Genomic DNA, 22,896 nt, shown 5'->3' on the forward strand with positions numbered 1-22,896 from the left:
TTATTATTCCCTTTCCTTTGATTTCATTACTATAATTTGTAGTCTGAGAGAACTGCTTAAGGCTCAGAAAAGTTGTATCTTTCTCATGGTCACATAAGAAGGAAGTATTAGAGATGAAAACCATAGGTCTTTTCTTCTAGCTTTCAAGACCAGAACTGCATACACTACACTATACTGTTTCTCATTTAATCCATTTTTTTTTAAAGACACCTAGATGCAGAGGGAAGGTAAAGAGAGGTAAGGGTAGAAAGATTCACATTTGGGACAAGTATAATAATGATGTATCCTTATATTTGTTTAGTATTTTACAATCTTTTAAAGTACTTTCAAATATAGAATGACTTTCTAAAAGTTGAAACAAACAAAAAAGAGAATGAAATGAGTACACTTTAATAATAATAATTACCTTAGACATTTCACAAGATCAAGGGCAAAAACTGGCAAAAAGCACTACTCTTTTTTGCTTTCTTTGAATTAAAGGGTTTGATAACCAAATATTAGCTATAGACAAAAGAAACACCATTTGAGGAAATCTTAATTTGAAATAACCAAACATATATGAAAGAAAATAGTAATTCAGCAAATATATTTTGAGCACTTACCCTATCTAGCACAGTCACCAATATAAGCTTCTTAAATAGGAGAGAGGACACTTGAAACATAAATTCTAATTCAAACTCTTTCACCAATTCTGACTGGCCAGCAGCCACTTCTCTATGCATTTCTGTCTATACAAAAAGAATTCTCCAAAAGAATTCAGGTCCCTCAGCACACATTAAGTTTAAACAATATTTTCCTCCCAAGACCATAAAGAATTTTAAGAAAATTAAGTCAACTATTCAAAAGAAAAGGGGAAGAAAGGGAATTTCTCTTTGACTTTTCCACCTGCTTATATAGCTCAAAATCTATTAAGGTCTTTAAAATAGTTATCATTTTCTAAGAGAAATGTAGAATTTGTCTTTGGTTTCTAAACCTTCTCCTTTATCATGGAAGACATAATTGTCAGCAAATCCAGGACAGATATTTCTTGTGAAATCATGAATTAGGGAAGACCCTCATAATGCCACATTCCCACTTTCCCGGACATACAATCTGTTCCAGGAACACTACTCAGCTGGTCTAAATTGAAAATACAAAAAGAGTAGAGAATATGATGTTACTCGACTGCCCTCTAGTGTCCTGGGATCTCCATGACACTCTGCCAGGGAACAAAAATTCATGATATTGGAAGATTAGAACCACCATCTTCCAGAAGCATTCCCTGATCCAACTGCTTTATAAGAGATAGCATGTAAAAAAGTGATTAAGATTCTTAGTCAGAAAAATAATATTTAAAATAAAGAATTATCACACATAATGATTTGAAGAGGCCTACGTAGTGAAGGCAGTAATGGATAGTTAAGAACTAAACAAGCCTTCCTCTTTCTCCAGCATGTAAGTCTGTAGAAGGTTTACCTGCTTGGGATCTGCAGTGGCAGCCAGTGGGGACTCAAGTTCTATAGTTACAGGCCCATCATTCTGGATATGTACTTGCATGTAGGCTCCAAACTTGCCATCTGAAACATTAATAAGATATATTAGAAAAAGTGAAGATAGTTTAATAACTACCAAAGAATCTCATTTTAAAAGCACAAAAATAACTTCAGTTCTGGACACTAAATTTAAGAACAACCAATAAGCTACATAGTGTCCAGAATGTGGCTCTTTCCAACAATGACATCATTCAGATTAGCTCCAATAATCTTGTGATGAAGAGAACCATCTGTACCCAGAGAGAGACTGTGGGAACTGAAGTGGATCAGCAGCATACATAGCACTTTCACTTTTTGTTGTTGTTTGCTTGCATTTTGTTTTCTTTCTCAATTTTTTTCCTTCTTGATCAGATTTTTCTTGTGCAGCAAGATAACTGTATAAATATGTATACACATATTGGATTTAACATATATTTTAATATATTTAACATGTTTTGGATTATCTGCCATCTAGGGGAAAGGGTGGGGGGAAGGAGGGGAAAATGTGGAAAAGAAAGTTTTGCAGAGGTCAATGTTAAAAATTACTCATGCATTTGTTTTGTAAATAAAAAGTTTTAATAAAAAAAAGATTTTTTTTAAAAGTATCCAAAGAAGGGCTACTAAAATGGTGACAGTCTATATGATATATGAGGCTCTGAGGAAGGATCTGGACATATTTAGGTTTTTAAAAGAAAAGACTCAAGAAGAAGAAAAGGCTCAAAGAAAAGACTCAATTCTTGCTGCCTTCAAGAATTTCAAGGTCTGAGTTGAAGAGAGGGATGACATAGCTTGTTCTTTTTGGCCCTGGAGGGCAGAAGAAGGAATTATAGGTAAAAGTGGCAAAGATGCTAATTGAGGTATGACATCAGGCAAAATGTCCTAACAATAAGCTTCAAGAAGCAGCAGGTTTCCCCTCCTTAGGAGTCTTCAAGTAGAAACCATATAACAGGTATGCTATAGGAATTTCATGAATGAAGTAGGCTAAGTTTTCTAACTCTCAGATTCTGTGATTCTGTGACAAGGTTACCCTGGCTGGGAAGGTATCAGTATCCTGAGTGACCTCAAACACTTTCAAACAGAAGGTGGTACTTTTTAAAATGTTTGAAAGCAAAAAGGATTCTAAAAGATAGAGAAGAGAAAGAAATACTTTCAGGGGCAGCTATGGCGCAGTGGACAGAAGTCAGGCAGACCTGAGTTCAAATGTGACCTCAGACACTTAACACTTCCTGGCTGTATGACTTAACCCCAATGACCTCACCAAAAAAAAAGCGGGGGGGGGGGGGGGGTAGAAATGCTTCCAGATTGTGGTGAGACAGCCAGGATAAAAGTATCAAGATAAGAAATGGAGTGTTGTAGGTGAGGAACAGCAACAGCAAGATGGAGAGTCTGCCTGGACTTCAGTTTTCATTAGGAATGACTGATCATCAGATAAATGCCGATATCTCAATGTCTGAAACAACAATGGCTCTCTCAGACAGGGCAACAGATTACCTAGATCATGGACTAATAATTCTAATTAACAGTTCTAATAACAGTTGTTATTACCCATTAGCTTCATTCCCTCCAATTCATCCTTTCCTCCTAAGCAGCAGAAACAAAGTTTGAAAAGTAGCTCTTCAAAGACTCCTGTCAGAACCATTAGTTAAGTCAAATGTTACCAAAATATTGAAAAGATCACTAGCTTAGAAGTTAAAGGATATAGGTTCAAGTTCCATTGCTGACACTTAATACCTGTGTAAACTAAAGGGTTTCTTCACATGTAAAGTTAGTGAGTTAGACTAAATGGTCTCTGAGGTTCCTTTCAGGTCACTCACTTATTCTATAATCCTAAATTCTTAAAAACATCTATACCTTTGACATTTCTTATCAAAAACTAAATTTCAGCCATTAATATACAGAATAAAGTGTTCACACTTGAATAGCTTTATACTAGTAATATTTTTAATAATGGACTTTATAACTTTTTAGTTTTAAATGGTCATTCAAATAAATACTTCATTTTTATCCGTGTACCAGCCATGTCCCACTGGCTAGAAAGGCATCAGTTGAAAAGGTAACTGTGTATTTAATTGACAGTTAAAATTAGAGCTATAATTAGTAACAAATTTCAAACACTGTTCTTTTCTGAGGAACAAAATACAGGCTCAAAGGCAAAGGTATTATTTCCAACCTTATCTATTTATAGTATTCAAAATCACATGACATTTGTTTTCTTTTCCTACTTTTTCTCCAGTTAAGAACAGAAACTAAGAGTACCTACTAAGAGTACATCAGTTCATATAAGTCTCTCAAAGCCTCTCTGTATTCATCCTGCTGGTCATTTCTTATAGAACAATAATATTCCATAACATTCATATACCAAAATTTACCCAACCATTCTCCAATTGAAGGGCACCCATTCATTTTCCAGTTTCTAGACACTACAAACAGAGCTACCACAAACATTTTGGCACATACTGGTCCCTTTCCCTTCTTTAGTATCTCCTTGGGGTATAAGCCCAGTAGAAGCCCTGCTGAGTCAAAGGGTATGCACAGTTTGATAACTTTTTGGGCATAATTCCTGATTGCTCTCCAGAATGGTTGGATTCGTTCACAACTCCAACAACAATGCATCAGTGTCCCAGTTTTCCCGCATCCCCTCCAACATTCATCATTATTTTTTCCTGTCATCTTAGCCAATCTGACAGGTGTGTAGTGGTATCTCAGAGTTGTCTTAATTTGCATTTCTCTGATTAATAGTGATTTGGAACACTTTCATATGAGTGGTAATAGTTTCAATTTCATCATCTGAAAATTGTCTGTTCATATCCTTTGACCATTTATCAATTGGAGAACCATTATATTTTAAAGAAGAGAACACCACAGGGACTGCCTTGGATCACTGAACTGCTGGTAAGAACCAAGTCTATCATAGTCAACCACTTCATAATCCTGCTGTTGCTGTGTACGTTTTTCTGATTCTGACTGCTTCACTTAGCATCAGTTCATATAAATGTTTCCAGGCCTTTCTAAAACCAATCTGTTTTAGAACAATAATATTCCATTATTTTCATATTCAACCATTCCCCAATTGATGGGCATCTACTTATTTCTCAATTCTGTACCAACACAAAAAGAACTGCTACAAATATTTTTGCACATGTAGGTCCTTTTCCCTCTTTCATTATTTGCTCTTTTAAAGTTCATTGTACTTATCCTGCTTTTATAACCAAGACCTCCATAAGGTTGTAGAAACAAGCTCTCAGATCATCAGTTTATTATTCACCAATACCTGTGCTCTGGGTTTAATAAGCTTCAATTTTTCCCTAGCTCTGAATTGTTTATTATATGACTGGTAGCAGTTCCAATCAATGGGTCCTTAAACAATTTTCGTCACAGAAATGATTCAAATGTACGGAACAAAAATCATTCCCCAATCGATATTGTGCAAATGATTTGAGCAAGCTATTTTCATAGAAAAAAAATCAAACTGAAAAAGGAAAAGAACCTGTAAATTCTAAAATATTTATAGCAGCTCTCCATTGTGGTGGCAAAAAATTGGAAATTGAGGGGATGACCATCAAGTTAGGAATATTACTATACTATAAAAAAACGATGAACTGATTAAGAAAAATATGGAAAGACTTGCATGAAATAGTGAAATGTGCAGAAATAAGAAAACATTGTACACAGGAACAGTAATATTATTTGAAGAACAATTGTGAACAACAAAGTTATTTTGAATACTGTAAATAATCAACTAAACAGACTTATAAAGATGATGCTATCTACCTCCAGAAAAAGAAATGATAAATAGAAGTGTACATGATATGGTTTTTACATATATAGATGTGTGTGTTAGGGAGAGAAAAAGAAACAGAGAAAAAGACAGAAAGAAAGAGAAAGACGGTGGCTTTCTCTATTGTGGAGTGGTAAGAGGAGAAAACAATTTGGAACTTAAAATGTAAAAAGAAAAAGTAAAAGAAAATTAAAAAAAAAAAAAAGAAAAACAAACTAAACAAACATGAAAAAATACTCCAAGTCAATAAGAAAAAAAAAAAAAACTCACATTGCAAACATATCACATTTGCAAACTGACCCTCAAAAATTATAATTACAGAGATTACACAAAAACAAGCACACTATTGTACTTGAGCTGAAGCTGTGAATTGGTCCAATCATTCTAGAAAACAATTTGGAACCAGTACCTAAAAGTTACTATAGTATTACAACTCTGACTCAAGCGTACTATTACCAGCACTACACAAACAAAAAGAAAAAGAAAAAAAGGATCCAAATATACCCCCAAAAAAATGTAATTAGAAGATTTTTTTGTGGTAGTAAAGAACTGGAAAATAAGGAGATTCCCATCTCACATGGAATGACTAAGTATATGGATGTAACAGAATATTATTGAGTTATATAAGAAATAACAAAAAGGAAAAACAAGGAAAGTCCTTACATGAACTGATGCACAGAAAAGTGAGCAAAACAAAATAAATTATACAGTAACACATTACCAAAAAAAAAAATTTTTTTTGAAAGGCTTATGAATTCTAATCAATGCAATGATCAGTAATGATTAGAAAAGACCAATGAGGAAGCATTCTTTCTGCTCTTGACAGAGAGACAAGACACAAAATAAGAAATTTTTTTTTGGAAACAGCCAACTGTGGCAGTTTGATTTGTTTGACCACATATAACCTATGTTATATAGGTTAAACAGCTAGATGGTGCACAATGGATCTGAAGTCATAAAGATCAGAGTTTACAAATAGAGCCTGAAAGACTAGATGACTATTCACAAATCACTTAATTTCTGTCTGTCTCAATTTCCTCATTTGTAAAATGGATATAGAAATAATACCTACCTCCAAAGGTTTCTATTAGAATCAAGTAATATATAACATTTGTGTTTTAGAAACCTTAAAGCAGTATACAGATGCTACTTTTTTTTTAGCAAGAATTTTCCCTCCAAGTGGAAGGTTAATAGTATAAAAGGATTAAGATAGCCAAAACAAACAAACATCGAGCCATTTTTTAACGTAAAGAAGAAAATGGAAGGCCAAAAAGAAAGACAAGCAGAGTAGCTTTGAAAACTACCAAGAGAACATATATGTGCTGAAAAGGAAAAGAAAGTTGTATATAACAGATCTAATTTCTTGCACAATACTTTTTTTGTTCTACTAAATATATGTAAATGTCTATTTTATGTGGTTTTTCTAAAGTTCACAATTTTAAAAAATAGAAATAAATTAATTAAAATGAATGGAAAGTTTGGTTCAGAAATTATTTTAGACCAAAAAAAGCCTTATTTCTTATCTATAAGGATATCTATTGGATTAGATACCCTCAAAGTTCTCTTTTAGCCAGAAATCAATTATAGTAAGATTTAATATTTTTAAATAAAGGTTCATTCATAAAAAGAGGAGAGTTGAAAGGAAAATCAAATTTATTCAATGCTAGTTTAAAACAGAGATTCTTAAAAAATGCTAAGGATTTTGAAACATAATGGACTTAGCTCTTAACAATACAGTGTGATCTAAGACAATTCCTATATCTATATATTGGATGGAAGATGCCACCCACATTCAGAGAAAAAACTATAAAGCCTGAATGTGATTGAATGTAGATCAAAACATATTATTTTCAACTTTTTGTGGTAGTTAGTTATTATTTGTTTGCTGTTGTTGTTTTCTTGTGGTTTTCCCCTTTTGTTCTGATTTTTCTTTCCCAAAATAACTCTCATGGATATATGTCAAAAACTGACCTGAATCTTTCAGTCTGTTTGCTATCTTGGTGATGGATGAGGTAAGAGAAAGGGGGATGGGGGTGGGGAACTGGAACTCAAAATGAATGTTAGACAATTTTCAGACAAAGAATAAAAGCCATTTCTAGTCATATGAAAAAATGCTCTAAATCATGATATAGATAAGAGAAACGCAAATTAAGACAACTCTGAGGTACCACTACACACCTGTCAGATTGGCTATGATGACAGGAAAAGATAATGATGAATGTTGGATGGGATGCGGAAAAACTGGGACACTGATACATTGTTGGTGGAGTTGTGAAATGATCCAGCCATTCTGAAGAGCAATTTGGAACTATGCTCAAAAAGTTATCAAACTGTGCATACCCTTTGATCCAGCAGTTTTTCTACTGGGCTTATATCCCAAAGAGATCTTAAAGGAGGGAAAGGAACCTGTATGTGCCAAAATGTTTGTGGCAGCCCTTTTTTGTAGTTGGCTAGAAACTGGAAACTGAGTGGATGCCCATCAATTGGGGAATGGCTGGATAAATTATGGTATATGAATGTTATGGAATATTATTGTTCTGTAAGAAATGATCAGCAGGATGAATACTGAGAGGCCTGGAGAGACTTACATGAACTGATGCTAAGCGGAATAAGCAGAACCAGGAGATCATTATACACGGCAACAACAAGATTATGTAAATGATCAGCTGTGATGGACTCTTTCAATAATGAGGTGATTCAAGGCAATTCCAATAGACTTTTGATGGAAAGAGCAATCCTCATTCACAGAGAAATCTAGATATTGAATATGGATCAAAGTATAGTATTTTCATCTTTTTTTTTTTTTTTTGGTGGTTGGTTGCTTGGTTTTATTTTCTTTTGTTGTTTTTTCCCCTTTTTATATGATTTTTTTTGCACAGCATGACAAATGTGGAAATATATTTAGAAGAATTGCACATGTTTACTCTCTATTGAGAAGAGGTGGGGAAAAGGGAGGGAGAAAATTTGGAACACAAGGTTTTGCAAAGGTGAATATTGAAAACTATCTTTGCATGTATTCAGAAAAATAAAAAACTATTTTTAAATGAATGTTAAAAACCATCTTTATTTGTAACTAGAGAAATAATATTCCATTAAAATTTTTAAAACTTTTTTAAAAGAATTTTGAAATAAAACTGTTTTGCTCATCTACTTTCTGTTAGAATCTTACAAACTGTTAAGTCATTAGAATTGACAGAGACAATAATTATCAAATTTAGCATGGATCAGATTGATCTGATCTTACAAAGAGAAGTTATGAGCCAGAATTTGAAACAAGGTGATAACTCAAGGGAGATGTTAGAATCCTAGTGTTAACTCAGTGGAATTGATACAATGCTTATTGGTTCACACCTTAGAGTGAATCCTTACAAAGTGATAAGTCAGTTGCCTAAGTTAGTATGGTACTTAGCAAATTCGCTAACTCACTAATGTATTTAAGTACTCATTGGAGTTCACAAGTATGGGAGATTCACAAAGTTAACTTTGTAACTTTGTGAATTCACACCTCCCTTAATCCCTCCCTCAGAGGAGGAGTCAACCTTTAAGAGATCATATATAAGAAGCTGACAAGAGGTTCAGAGTTAGTTCGGAACATTGCCAGGAGGTGGAGAGGAGGACTGTGGGAGGAAGCCCACAAGCCCACTCTCAGAGGGGAAGTCAGATTCATTCCAACTTTCACCTTGGTGCTGGCTGGAGACATTCGGAGTTAAGCTAGAGGCAAAAGACTAGCAACCAGAGCTCTCGAAACCAAGGAAAGCTGAGGCCTCTAAGAAAGCTACCCGGGCCCAAGGAAGGAGAAAATAGACATTTGGATTTTATCAGCTGGCTGTATTTGAGGTGATTAATACTCTGAACTGAAACTAAGGCTGCCTCCAGAAACCTCCCTAAGAAACCTGCTCAGAGAGAACCATCATATATTTTATAAAAGAAGAGAACATCACGACTTTCTACTACCTTTTTTTTTTTTTTCTGCTGAAGCAATTGGGGTTAATGACTTGCCCAGGGTTACACAGCTAGGACGTATAAAGTGGATGAGCCACATTTGAACTCAGGTCTTCCTGATTTCAAGGCTGGTCCTCCATCCACTGCACCACCTTGCTGCCCCTTTCTACTATCTTTTCAAGTCAGTTATCTTTTTACCATTCAGAGAGAAATTAAATCCTTAGAATTAATTAACAGACAAATGTTTTCTTCATTTTAGTTGCTTAATATTACTTTGCTTCATATGCAGTTAACAAACATTTATTAAAACTTGTTCCATGAAAATCACTGTTCTAAAAAGTTAAGAATACAAAAGAAAAAAATACAGGGTGGAATCAGATCCATCCTGAAGAAGCTTGCATTTTATTTTTAAATATACATTTTTATAAACTTCAAAGAAATGAAACCTAGAACAATGATTAACTCATGCATGGAATCATGTGCAATCATCTTTTTTATTGTATTATATGTTAGGGAAATATTTGTTTTGTTCTGTGAACTGAAAATAAAATATTTTTTCAAATTACATTCCCAATAACTGATTAAGCTCTTAACACCCGCTTAAATAGAAGTTATATGGGAGGGGGAAAAGGGAGAGGAGAGAAACCTGTATAGTTTAAAAATATATTTTCATGACCATTTCTTGACAAAACATGTTGTTTTTTATCTAAATGATATGATATATGAAAGTATCCCATTTCTCTAAGTTCTAGTTAACTACAAAATAATATCCTTGTTTTCAACAGAACTGTTTAAAGCTTCTAGAGTTATTTTTAAAAATTTTATATTTTAAAGGGGAATAGTGAAAAGTAGTATGTGTCAAAGCTAGGAATTAAACTTCAGAGGTTATGAGGTGCAGAAGACCAAAGGAAAAAACTAACAAGTGGGATAAATCAAGAAAGGACTCATGTAGGAAATGGTATTTAAATTGAGCTTTGAAGGAACTAAGGGAGTCAGTCTAAAGGCAGGAAGAGAGCATTCTAGTCAAAGGAATACAGATAGGAGCTAGAATGTATGTATCAGGAAAGCAAATAGGCCAATCTGACTCAGAACATAGAGTATATGAACAATGTATAAGCCTGGAAAGGTAACACAGAACCTACCCAGAAAGGTAATTCTATAAGCAGAAGGAAGAAAATATTTGAATCTTAGTTAGAAAAGCTTCTAAACAGAAACAAAACAAAATCATGAAGTTTTCTAAGGAGAGCAACAACATGATCAGGCTTGTGCTTTAAAAATATCCATTTAACAGTTTTGTGGAGGATAGATAAGAGAGAGAGAAAAAGCTTATTACAGGAGGATCATTTACGCTATTGCACTAATTGTACAGTCAAGGATAATGAAGGTCTGAATAAACATAGTGGTCCTATGAATGGAAAAAAAGGGGAAAATACCAGAGATGTTGCAGAGACAGAATTTGAAAATTCATATGTTATTGGGAGGGAAACAGGAAGGAAAGAAGAATAAAAAGCAGAGGATGACTGAGATTATAAACCTGAATGATTACAAGAATTCTGGTGTCTTTGACAAAAAACTGCCTTTTGACTAGAGTCAAAATGCAGAGCTTCTAATTCAAAGAAAAAATACCGTAAGCAATACTGAAAGTATCAATGAGCCAGAGTTGGAATCAACAAGGATCTAGCAATCACTACTTTAAAAAACTGAGTTTTCATTTTATGTTTCTCCTGGTCTATAAATTACTATGATTTTTTTTTCTGGACTTTCTGAACAGAACTTGTTTTTGTGTCTTTTCTAGATCTTTATGGAGGAGATATGGTAGATGAGCTTAACTGTACTTCTTACTATTCTCTCTGTCTCTCTCATAAGTATATATATACATATATGTATATATATTCTCACAGTTTTGTTTTTGGTTTTTTGTGGTGGTGATAGTGGTAATAACATCCAAGTAGGGTTGTTGTTTTTTTTTTTTCCTATATCTTTGACATTCCCCCAACTCTTTAAAATATCTTGAAACTTTATCCCTCAATGATCTTACAGCTTGTCACATCCAACACAGCTTTGTGTACTTGATTTAGTCTATCTGTTCTTCTCAAATTCATTTTATTTAGTTCCAGTACAACTTCCTCATATAATACAAAGCAAACTGTTTCACAATTTGCTTAGAGTTCAAATGTACCCGGCATGTTAGATTCGAAAAAGAATTACTTATGCCTAAAATCTGCCTTACTTGTTTTCCCATTTTGTATTTGTTTTATATTCTAAATGCTAACCAAAATCTAATTTAAGAAAAAAGTTGTTTTTTTACTCAAATCATAAAGGAGAAAGGGTTAAAGAAGAGCTCTATTGGGGACAAACTTGCAAAGGAAGCATTTTTCACTGTTACTCAAAGCTACTGTTTGTCAACTCCTTCAGTTTTCACAGATGTTGCCTTTCAAGAGTTTATTTCTATCTTTCAGATATCAGTGTCTCCTCCATACATTCTCAAGCATCTGATCATGAACCGTTTTTCCATTTGGCAGAGGAACTGAATGAATTATTTTGTCTCAAACCCCTTTTCTGCTCAATTACAACTTCAAGAACTGTAGACCCCAGGAGTGCCAACCAAGCTTTAAAGATGATGTAACAACTAAAGATATTAATGAATGTGTTAAAGAAAGGAAAAAATTCTAAAACTATGAGATTCCTAATGACTTATATGCCCTTTTCTGTCACTGTGTCACAGAAAGGGCCCGCATAATACTATTGGACCATCCTGGGTGTTTTTCTTTGTTTCAAGAATTGACACAAGTCAAAACTTCATCACCAAGTGCCCAGCTTCTAGGTGATGAACCTATATGTACTTACAAGGCTCGCCCTTATGAAGCATCCCTAGTCTACTGCCAAGATTATACTAAAAGTACTTCCATCCCAGGGGAACCTTCTAGAGGCTGAACCCCCAAATAGGTGTCACAGTAGGACCTGAGGGAAGGTACAGAGTGCTAGCTCCTGTACTCCATCTCTTCTGTGTCACATTAACTTCAGGGCCTACTTTGAAATAGAACTACTCACCAAAAAGACAGAGCTTCAGAAAAAGTCTTGATGCAAGCTCTACATGTCTATCCTAATTTCCCTCTATCCAAGACGTCAATAATTCTCAGAACCAGAATTAAAATGAAGTGACCTTGGTTTTACACTAGGCATCTATCTGGGGAATGTATTTTCTTCCTGCAGTGAAGAAGAGAGCACGATTCCTCTATGTCTTACCTTTCACTACTTCATGACTTTATAGAGAAAGGATGAGCTGCACCCCACACAGTGTGAAATTGGACCTACCACTGTAATCAACATTACAACACTCTTTCTTCATGCCCCACATCATCTTTGTCCAAGGAAAAAATATTTTACCGAATATCTCTGACAGAAATCCCTCTCCAGTAAACAGGTATTGAGGGCTCGATAAAGAGAAACATTCTATATCACTGATTTAGGTTCAGTAATGATGAAAATAACTATTTTGAGAGGCAGCTGAAGAGAGTTAAAAAGCAACTGTCTTTTAAAGGGACTACAAAGCAAAAAATAAAGGGCTTTGCCATGAGACACCATTCCATCAATGGACTAGACAACAGACTTTTTTCAGAAATATTTGGAGAAGAATCCAATTATTAATTTTGTTATTGAGAGCTTGAAATCCTCATGGGTTCTGGTAACTTTTCAATGTTCTTATGTTATTATATTCACCTCCAAAATCAGTGAATGTTTTTTGTTATTTACATCTCCTCAAGTAGCTTTACTGCTTGTATATTTGTCTATTGATACTGACAAGGAAACTTGGAACCAGAATCTTAAAACAGGTTACTTTGGAGGTCAGCTAGATAGTGGAGTGGATAGAGCACCAACCCTGAAGTCAGGAGGACCAGAGTTCAAATCTGACCTCAGACCCTTAACACGTCCTAGCTGTGTGACCCTGGGCAAGTCACTTAACCCCAATTGCCTCAGTAAAACAAAACTAAACACACATACACACACACACACACACACAAACAGGTTACTATGCCTTACTCTGTCAGTCTATAACCACTTAAGTGGTTCCTCTAACCCAGGCATTGTGTTAAGTGCTAGAGGCACGAAAGCAAAAAAAAAAAAAGAAAAAGAAAAAACAACCACAACCATACAAGTTCAAGAAGTTAATAGTTTAATAAGGAGACAAGTACTTTGCATAAGAAAGATATACAAAAATATATAAACAGTATATAAAAATAATCTGAAAGAAGAAGACATGAACAGCTACTAAGCCAGGGAAAGTCCTCCTGCAGAAGGCTCTTAAAGGATGATCAAAAACACTAAGAAGCACAGGTGAAAAACAGAGTATCCCAGGAATAAGACAGCTAATGCAAAGAGACAGGAGATGGAAGACACATCTGAGCAACTACAAGCAAAGCAATATAGTTGGATCAGGGTATATAGACAGGAGTAAGGTGAAAAACATTGGAAGGTAGGAAAGGGCTGATGGTAGAGGACAATTAGGATGGGAAGGGCCCCACTTTAACAACTAGCTCAAGAAACTGAATATATTTAGCTTAGAAAAGAAAAGACTTAGAAGGAACACAGAATCTAGCTCTAAAGTCAGAAGGAACTAAGTTCAAATCTGGCCTCAGACACTTATCACTTCCTAGCTGTGTGATCCTGGGCAAGTCACTTAACCCCAATTGCTTCAGAAAAAAAAAAAGTATTTTATTTTTCCAAATACATTTAGAGTTTTCAACATTCACTTTTGTAAGATTGTGTTCCAAATTTTTTCTCTCTCCCTCCCTTATCTCTCCCTTCCCCAAGACAGCAAGCAATCTGATATAGGTAAAACACATGCAATCCTTTTAAACATATTTCTACATCTGTGAAAAAAATCAGACCAAAAGGAAAAAAAAAAAACACAAGAAAGAAAAACAAACAAAACAAACAAAAAGATGAAAATACTATGTTTTGATCCACATTCAGTCTCCATAATTATCTCTCTGGATACAAACAGCATTTTCCATCCCAAGTCTATTGATATTATCTTGGATCACTACATTGCTGAGAAGAGCCAAGTTCATCACAGTTGATCATTAAATAATCTTCCTGTAGAAAACTTCATTTTCAAAGCATTTACTATGTGCCAGGCACTGTACATTATGATCTCAAATGAGAAAACTGAGGACGAGAGAATTCAGGGACTTGCCCAAAGTCACACAGGCAAAGAAAGCCAGAATTTGAACCAAAAATAGGGTTTTTTTTCAGTTCTGTACTACTGCCATCCATTTGTAGGGCAAAAATTCTCAACACCAAAGTAAAAATGGTTCTGTGTTCAAAAACTCAGCATGTATTATGATGGATACATGGGATGGACACCTCTGGAAAAAATGAAAGGGAAAGGCCATGAATTTCATAAAAAAGGCTTTCAAAGAGGAATTTTTCTTCTTCCCTCAGTTTATAGCAATAGAAGGTTACCCATGTTAGCTATAATCATATATCTGACAGACTTAAATGCAGAATGATGGCACCTTGTTCCACTTTGCTCCAAAGAGTAGAAGCAGTGACTGGATATTTCAGAGGGAAATTTTAGCTCTTTGCAAAAAATGTTTCCTAACAGATATGGTCATGAAAAAGTAGAATGAACTGTCAAGAGCAATTGTGAGTTCCGTTCAGAGATATTTAATCCACTGAGTAGCAACTATAAGTTGAGTCAGTGTCCCATAAAGATTAGCCCACATGGCCTATAAGGCTCATTCTCTGAGATACTCTTATTAAGGGAATCTGGGATTTTTAAATTCCCAAGAGCTTTTTTATGTGCTCTTTTAGTTCTGTTTGCTTAAATTCATTTAAGTGTCAATGGAGGAAATCTCAAGATAACTATTTCTCTTTCTTTGGGTACTTTACCTCTTTTCATTTCTCTTAAGTACTTTTATATACTGTCTCTGTACTTTTTTCAAATGATCACTTTTTTTTGGTAAATTTTTATTCATTTTCTTAAACTATTTTTTGTTTTTTCACTCAGCTATCAAACTGGTCTTCCTAGAACTGCAGTTGCTCCCTATCATCTTCAGAATCAAATTTTTTAAATCTTTCTTTTGGTGTTTCAAGATCCTTTAGAACCTGCCTCCCTTTTCCCATTTTCTTATACCTCTCATTCACTCCACACTCAAAGTATTGAGTCTTCAATACTTCCCTCAATTCAAAGTATTTCTCCATGACTAAAATTCTCTCCCTCCTAATCTCTATACCCTAATTCTGTCAAGTCCCACTTTCTAGAAGAAGCCTATTTGATGCTCCTTGATTCTAGTGACTTCCACTTTATCCTATATATACATACATATATATATATGTGTGTGTGTATATATATATATATACACACATATATATATAAAATCACCTTGAGAACAGGGATCATCTTTTACCTTTCTTTGTATTCCCCAGTGCTTAACACAATGCCTGGCACATAGCAGTCACTTACTGACTGGCTTTTTTTTAGAGGAATGCAAACTCCCTTGCAAACAATCTCTCTGCCATTTTGATTAGGAGCAATAATAGAAAATTTATATTTGCCAGCTGCTGGCACCTCAATTAGAGCTCTGATACATAAACTCCCATTGAATTATCTAGTTCCAATAGACAAAGAGTCTCAGAGGGAAAAAGGACTGTCTTTTTAAAAAAACAATTATTCATGGAAACCAAATCTTCTCTATAGATGTAGGAGAAAGCAAGTGATAGCCTAACCAAATACTCTAATCACATAAATAAATATATAGTTCTTTCCTTTTTTTTTCTTTTTCCTTTTCTGAGGCAATTGGGGTTAAGTGACTGACCCAGGGTTATAAGGCTAGGAAGTGCTAAGTGTTTCAGACCACATTTGAACTCAAGTCCTCCTGACTTCAGGGCTGGTGGTCTATAATTGTTAATTTTTTCTCACAATATCAAAAACAAGATATTTTTCATGGAACAAAAATGTCCCTATTCTAACAAGGCAGTAATGGAAAGGGAAACACTAAACTTTTAAAAAGATATAAATTCTATTATCACTTAGAGCATTTCCTCCAACATTTTAAATGCCTAAACAGTTGTATGAATGACCAAAAAAACAGATGGTGAACAATGGAAACAACACAAATAATAACTGCAAGTTGAATAATAATTTAGTATCACAGTTAAAAAATAACCAGAAAAAAAAAAAGATGAAATTGGTAGGAGAAAAAAGGTATTTATTTCTAACATATTATTAGTTTTTTTGATGAGATGACAAATCTAATTAAACTTCCCCAAAATTTTCTGTAATTTTCATAAAGAGGGCTTTCTTTCATTTTTTATCTTCTTATTCTATAGGCACAACATACCTTTAATGAGCTCTGGTTTATAAGCCTTTCTAAGTTGCTCAAGGAAATTGTTGTAGAAAATCTCTGCTTGCTCCGTAGGCATCGCCATATGATAGTCTGGTTTGTTCCCTTTCAGAATACACTGAAGAGTAAACTGGCTGACACACAATACTTCATACTGCTTGTCCATCACACTTTTTGACCAGTGTTTCCCACTTTCATCTTCAAATACCCTCAGGTTTAAAATCTTTCGAACCCTGAAAAGAAAAACATAGCAGTAAAAGCTACTTGTAGAGCAATAAGCAACTTCCCCTGCTCAAAACACACCTACCTAAGAATATGTTACTAGTTTCCACATCTGTAAAATGAAGGAACTGGACTAGATAATCTCTTAAGTCCCTTTTAGTTCTAGACTATGATCCTGTGAAATAAGGGAATTGATATAGAATTGATATAGAATGCAACTGTGTATAACTCACCAACTAGAATCATTATCTTCTTTGGGTGGAAGGCATTTCTTCAAATATATAACCAAGTACTAAATCTTTAAGATCAAAATAAAATCTTCCCCAAAATTTAGATTAACATGCATACCATAAACAACAATAACTAAGCCTGCTTTATCCTGATCCCTACCTAGGTAGAATTTATGGACAGCATCACTCTTTCACCTCCAATCTAATGTTACATAAGCATCCAGTGAGCAAAAATCATTCCACCTCTATTCCTACCAGAATATATTTTCCAAAGAAGCAAGTAGAAAAAACACTTATTGAAATTAAAATATGGTATACGGAAAATAACACTGGCAATAGAAGACAAGGAGAAAGATTACTCTACACAAAGCATGCTCTGCACAGGCACAAACTGCATGACCATAGGCAAGTCATATAAGTCACTATGATTTTTTTCTTCATATATATGAAAAAAATTTCCTCATTCTCAAATACTAAACAATGGAGTTGTGACAGAGAGGTTGAAAACTATACTGGAATACAAAATATCATATATGCCATCCGATTTAGTCTGATATATAACCTGATTTTGCAGTTAATAGTTTTCCTTTATTATAAAGAAGGGAAATTTTATGTTTAGAAATTAACATGATATGAAACCAAAAGGTATCAATAGCATGTTCTTAATTTAAATTTAAATAAGATTAAATAAATTTAAATAAGAAGAGAAGTTAAAAAAAAAAAAAAAAGAACAGGCTTTGGTATAAGTCTTACCTTTTACTTGTCACTTTAAGTAACAGGGAGTTCTCCTGCCCATTACGAACCTAAGCCTTTAATATCTATTCTGTAGTTTAAATCAAATTTAAATAAAAACTTTAATTTCTATATAAAATTTCATATCAACTTAAACTGAGATGGTTATATTTCACAATAAATTATATTGTCTTTATTGATATTTTCTCATAAACCTAACCAAATTCTTTGCACGGCTAAAGAGATACAGCACATACTACCTAGCTTTGCATCTATTTATAACAACTGAATGAAAAAAGTATCCTGTCAACACTAACTTGAATCTCATAGATTTTTGACTCTTTAATATTATTGATATGACTATGAGATTCAAGTTAGTGGTTGACAGGATACTTTTTTCATTCAGTTCATTAATCCGACAGAGGGAAACAAAAGAGCTGTGTATGTGAATTGAATGAAGTCCCCCATGAAATGGAAGTGAATAACAGAATGGATTAAAATACAAAATCTTGGGGCAGCTAAGTGGCACAGTAGGTAGAGCACCAGCCTTGAAGTCAGAAGACCTGAGTTCAAATCTGACCTCAGAAACTTCCTGGCTGTGTGATCCTGAGCAAGTCATTTAATTCCAACTGCCTTAGCAAAAAGAAACATACAACCAAACAAACAAAAAAAAAAAAAATCCTGCAATATGTCATTTATAAGAAACACATCTGACACAGAGAGACACATACAGAGTAACAGTAAAAGTCTAGAAAAGAATTTATTATGCTTCAGCTGAAACCAAAAAAAAAAAAAAAAAAAAAACAGGGATAGCAATTCTGATCTAAGATGAAGCAAAAGTTAAAATAGATCTAATTAAAAGAGATAAGAAAGGAAACTACATCTTGTTAAAGGTTATCACAAATAATCAAGTGGTACTAAATATATATGCACCAAGGGATGGAGCATCCAAATTTTTAGAGAAAATATTAAGCCAGTTATAGAAAGAATTAAGACAGCAAAACTATATTAATAGGGGACCTCAAGCTTTCCCTCTCAGAATTAGACAAATCTAACCACAAAATAAACAAGAAAAAAAACTAGGGAGGTTAATAGAATCCTAGAAAACTTAGATAGGACATTTTTTTGGAAAAAATTGAATAAATGCATAAAGTCAAAAATAATAAATGTTTTCTTTTATATTTAATAATGGGCCAGGGAAAGCTAGACTAAAATCCAATTAGAAATTAAATAATCTAATTCTAAATAATAAGTGCATTGTGTACATACCAATGGAACGTAAATGCAGAATGACCACTGGTTATTCCTTGCTCTATGTAATAAGTCCATCATTTTTTCCAATCATGCTTTTCAAGTGTCTGTCCTAGACAGTGTTAATAGGTGAACTCTACAGATTGTCCATCAAATTGTACACTGCAGCCTAAAAAGTTGGCATTCGTCATACATTTGGTTTTTCCAATGTGGATAATTGAGCCAAATTCTTATGAATGAGTTTGAATTCCCCATAAGTGATTCTGCTGTGATGATAATTTGTGAAATTACTCATTTGTAATGTGTCGTAGTATATATATGCACTTTTTTATCACTACTTAAGTGGTCTTCAATATTACTTTTCAGCAACCATATACCATGACTCACAGCTATACAACTTCACTGGAAGAGTACTTGAATTTATAAGATGGATGGGCTTTTAGGAAATGTATATTCCTCCTAGGGGCTCTTGAGCGCTCTGACATGTTGTCAGATAAAATCATTGTATTGATTGGTTTTGCTTAACTATATTTATATTACAAGGAAAAATTCACCAGGAGAAGATGAATATATCCAGAAATTACTATAATATAAAAATAAAAGACATCAGTAACTTTAAAAAGAAGTACCTTAGATTTCAGGTAGCTTAGGCTATTTAAAAAATCAGTAATTCTTTTGATGTCAGTCATATTTGCTCTCCTCCTCCAATTCGAATGTGGCCTCAACAATCTTGCCATTTACAATGGTTGCTCAAAAGACATATCATGACAGATGAGTTTTGAAAATTTTCCATCCAACAAAATATTCTGTCTAGATAATAGGTATTCTTTATCCACTTGGCTGTTCTGGAGTAAATACCTTAATAAAACTTTTGCATTATAGATCTCATGTAGAATGTTGTCCTACTGGTTGATACAATAAGCACAAAGTCATCCATTATTTAGCATACTACTTAGCACACATTAAGTACTTAATAAATTCAATCCCTCAAGGGACTCACATGTGCAAAAATGTTTGTGGCAGCCCTCTTTGTAGTGGCAAGAAAATGGAAACTGAGTGGATGCCCATCAATTGGAGAATGGCTGAATAAATTGTGGTATATGAATGTTATGGAATATTATTGTTCTATAAGAAATTTTAAGTAAAATGATTTCAGAGAGGCCTGGAGAGATTTAGATGAACTGATGCTGAGTGAAATGAGCAAAACCAAGAAATCACTGTATATGGCAACAAGACTATACAATGCTCAATTCTGACGGTATAGTTCTTTTCAACAATGAGGTGATTCAAACGAATTCCAGTTGTTCAGTGACAAAGAGAGCCATATATATCCAAAAGAGAGGACTGTGGGAATTGTGGTTTACAACATGGCATTTTCCACTCTTTTTGTTGTTGCTTGCTTGCATTTTATTATGCTTCTTTTTTTTAATTGGTTTGATTTGTTCTTGTGCAGCACAATAATTGTATAACTATGTTGTATAACTATGTATGCAAATGTTGGACTTCACATATATTTCTACCATGTTTAACATATATTAGATTACAGATCTATATTTTGAGATCTCTGAACAATGAAATTGACTAAAGAGGACAAAGGAAGACAAAAAGTTAAAAACCGACCCACCTTCAACGTTAATTTGACAGATTTATTGGACAATTTTACATAAAGATTGTGGCCTATTTTCATAGCCCTGGCTAAGCTTCAAAATGAATTTTTCCAGCACCTAGGTTTCCACTCTTCTACATAGGAAGGCATGAGCTTACAAGGGATTATATAACGCCCCCCCCCCAAAAAAAGGTAACTAAGTTTGCTCATCACCTAAATTTTTAAATTTAATTCTTAACTCTTATGAGTCAGTCTTCATTGTCTTAAGCACATCAAAGGTAACAAACAGTTCAAAATTAACTTCACTTTTTAAGGTGTTTTGGTAAAATGTGTGTGTGTATATATTTGGGCCAAATAGGCCTTGACATATATATATATATATATATATTCATACATATATTACATACATCCAGAACTATGATCCTCAAATCCAAAAATGGTAGTTCCACTGTCGTTGAAAATAATGTTATAAAAATCTTTAAAACAATTCAAGAATTCTACCTCAGATCTATCAGACTGTAAAAGATGACAAAAAAGAAATGACAGTATCCAAAAGGATCATAGGAAGATATACATACTAACCTACCACTGGGAGAGCTATGAAATGATAATAATTTGGTACTATAATTTATTAAATTCAAAGGATTTGGAACTATACTTTTTTACAATAATAGTTTTTTTTTAATTTTTCAAAACACATGCAAAGATAATTTTCAACATTCACCTTTGCAAAACCTCATGTTCCAAATTTTTCTCCTTCCCTTCTCCCCACCCCCCTCCCTTAAAAAGCAAGAAATCCAATATAGGTCAAAAATGTACAATTCTTCTAAACATATTTCCATATTTATCATACTGTTCAAGAAAAATCAGATCAAAAGGGGGAGTGAGAAAGAAAAAAAGCAAACAACAACAACAAAGGTGAAAATTGTAAGTTGTGATTCACATTCAGTTCTCACAAGTCCTCTTTCTGGATTCAGATGACTCTCTCCATCACAAGTCTATTGGAATCGGTCTGAATCATCTCACTATGGGAATATACTTTAAAAGGCACTACACTGGGCCTTGGTGACACAACAAATGAGCATATAGCCCAAAGAAAGAGGCAAGTGACTCATATGAACAAAGATATTTACAACATCACTCTTTGTTGTAGAAAAGAACTGAAAACAAAGAATGTTCATTAATTGACTAAATTATTTGTCAAAAACACATATCTGCCAAGAAGCACACCTGCCAAGGCAAACCAAAGACCTGTATGAACATAATTATATAATAATTTTTATAAAAATAAAGTCAGATTTAAATAATTGGAAAAATAATAATTGCTCATGAATGGGCCAAGCCAATTTAATAAAAATAACAATTCTACCAAATTAATCTATTTAGTCAGTGCCATCTCAATTAAATTACCAAAATATTATCTTATTGAGTTAGAAAAATAATAATAAAATTCATATGAAGAACAAAAGGTCAAGAATATCAAGGGAATTAATGGGGGGAAATAGGTAAAGGAAGGAACTCTAGAAGTACCAGAGATTAAACTATATTATAAAAGGTGGTAATTTTCAAAACTATCTGGTACTGGCTAAAAAACAGAAGGTTGGATCAGTGGAATAAAATATAGACATACAAAACACATTACTAAGTTATTTTAGTAACCCTGTGTATGATAAATGTAAAGATTTCAGCATTCAGGATAAAAATTCTCTGTTTCGCAAAAATTGTTGCAAAAACTGGAAAGTAGTCTGGCAGAAACTAGGAATAGATCAATATCTTACACTATTTACCAAGACAAGTTCAAAATCTATATAACCTAGACATAAAGGATGATAACAGAAGTAAATCAGAAGAACATAAAACATTACCTATCAGATTTATGAAAAGGAGATATTATGAATAAATAAGCGGCAGAGAACACTGTGAGGTATAAAATAGATAACTTTTCTTTTTTTTTTTTTTTTTTTTTTTTTTTTTTTTTTTTTTTTTTTTTTTTTTTTTGCTGAGGCAAAAGTGACTTGCCCCAAGGTCATACAGCTAAGAAGTGTTAAGTGTTTGAGATCAAATCTGAACTCAGGTCCTCCTGACTTTAGGGCTGATGCTCTAACCACTGCACCACCTAGCTGCCCCTCTTATATTAAATTTAAAAGGTTTTGTACAAATAAAACAAATATAGCCAAGATTAGAAGAAAAGCAGAAAACTGGGGGAAAGGGAGCATGGGATTTTACAGATACTTTCTCAGATAAGGGCTTCATATCTCAAATATATAGACAACTC

General features: G+C 33.7%; 1 protein-coding gene across 1 annotated transcript in view; it reads right to left on the reverse strand.

Annotated features, from left to right (window-relative positions):
* The window catches only part of DTD1 (D-aminoacyl-tRNA deacylase 1), a 131,992-nt gene that overhangs the window by 89,966 nt on the left and 19,130 nt on the right, over window positions 1-22,896 (reverse strand). Inside the window, exons 3-4 of the mRNA XM_012540124.2 lie at window positions 16,578-16,813; window positions 1,456-1,556 (exon numbers count right to left, since the gene is read on the reverse strand). Of these exons, the coding sequence (XP_012395578.1) occupies window positions 1,456-1,556; window positions 16,578-16,813 (337 nt within the window). The remainder of the gene's footprint in view (window positions 1-1,455; window positions 1,557-16,577; window positions 16,814-22,896) is intronic.

This window comes from Sarcophilus harrisii, chromosome 2 (assembly GCF_902635505.1).
Source record: "Sarcophilus harrisii chromosome 2, mSarHar1.11, whole genome shotgun sequence".
NCBI classification, from domain to species: domain Eukaryota; kingdom Metazoa; phylum Chordata; class Mammalia; order Dasyuromorphia; family Dasyuridae; genus Sarcophilus; species Sarcophilus harrisii.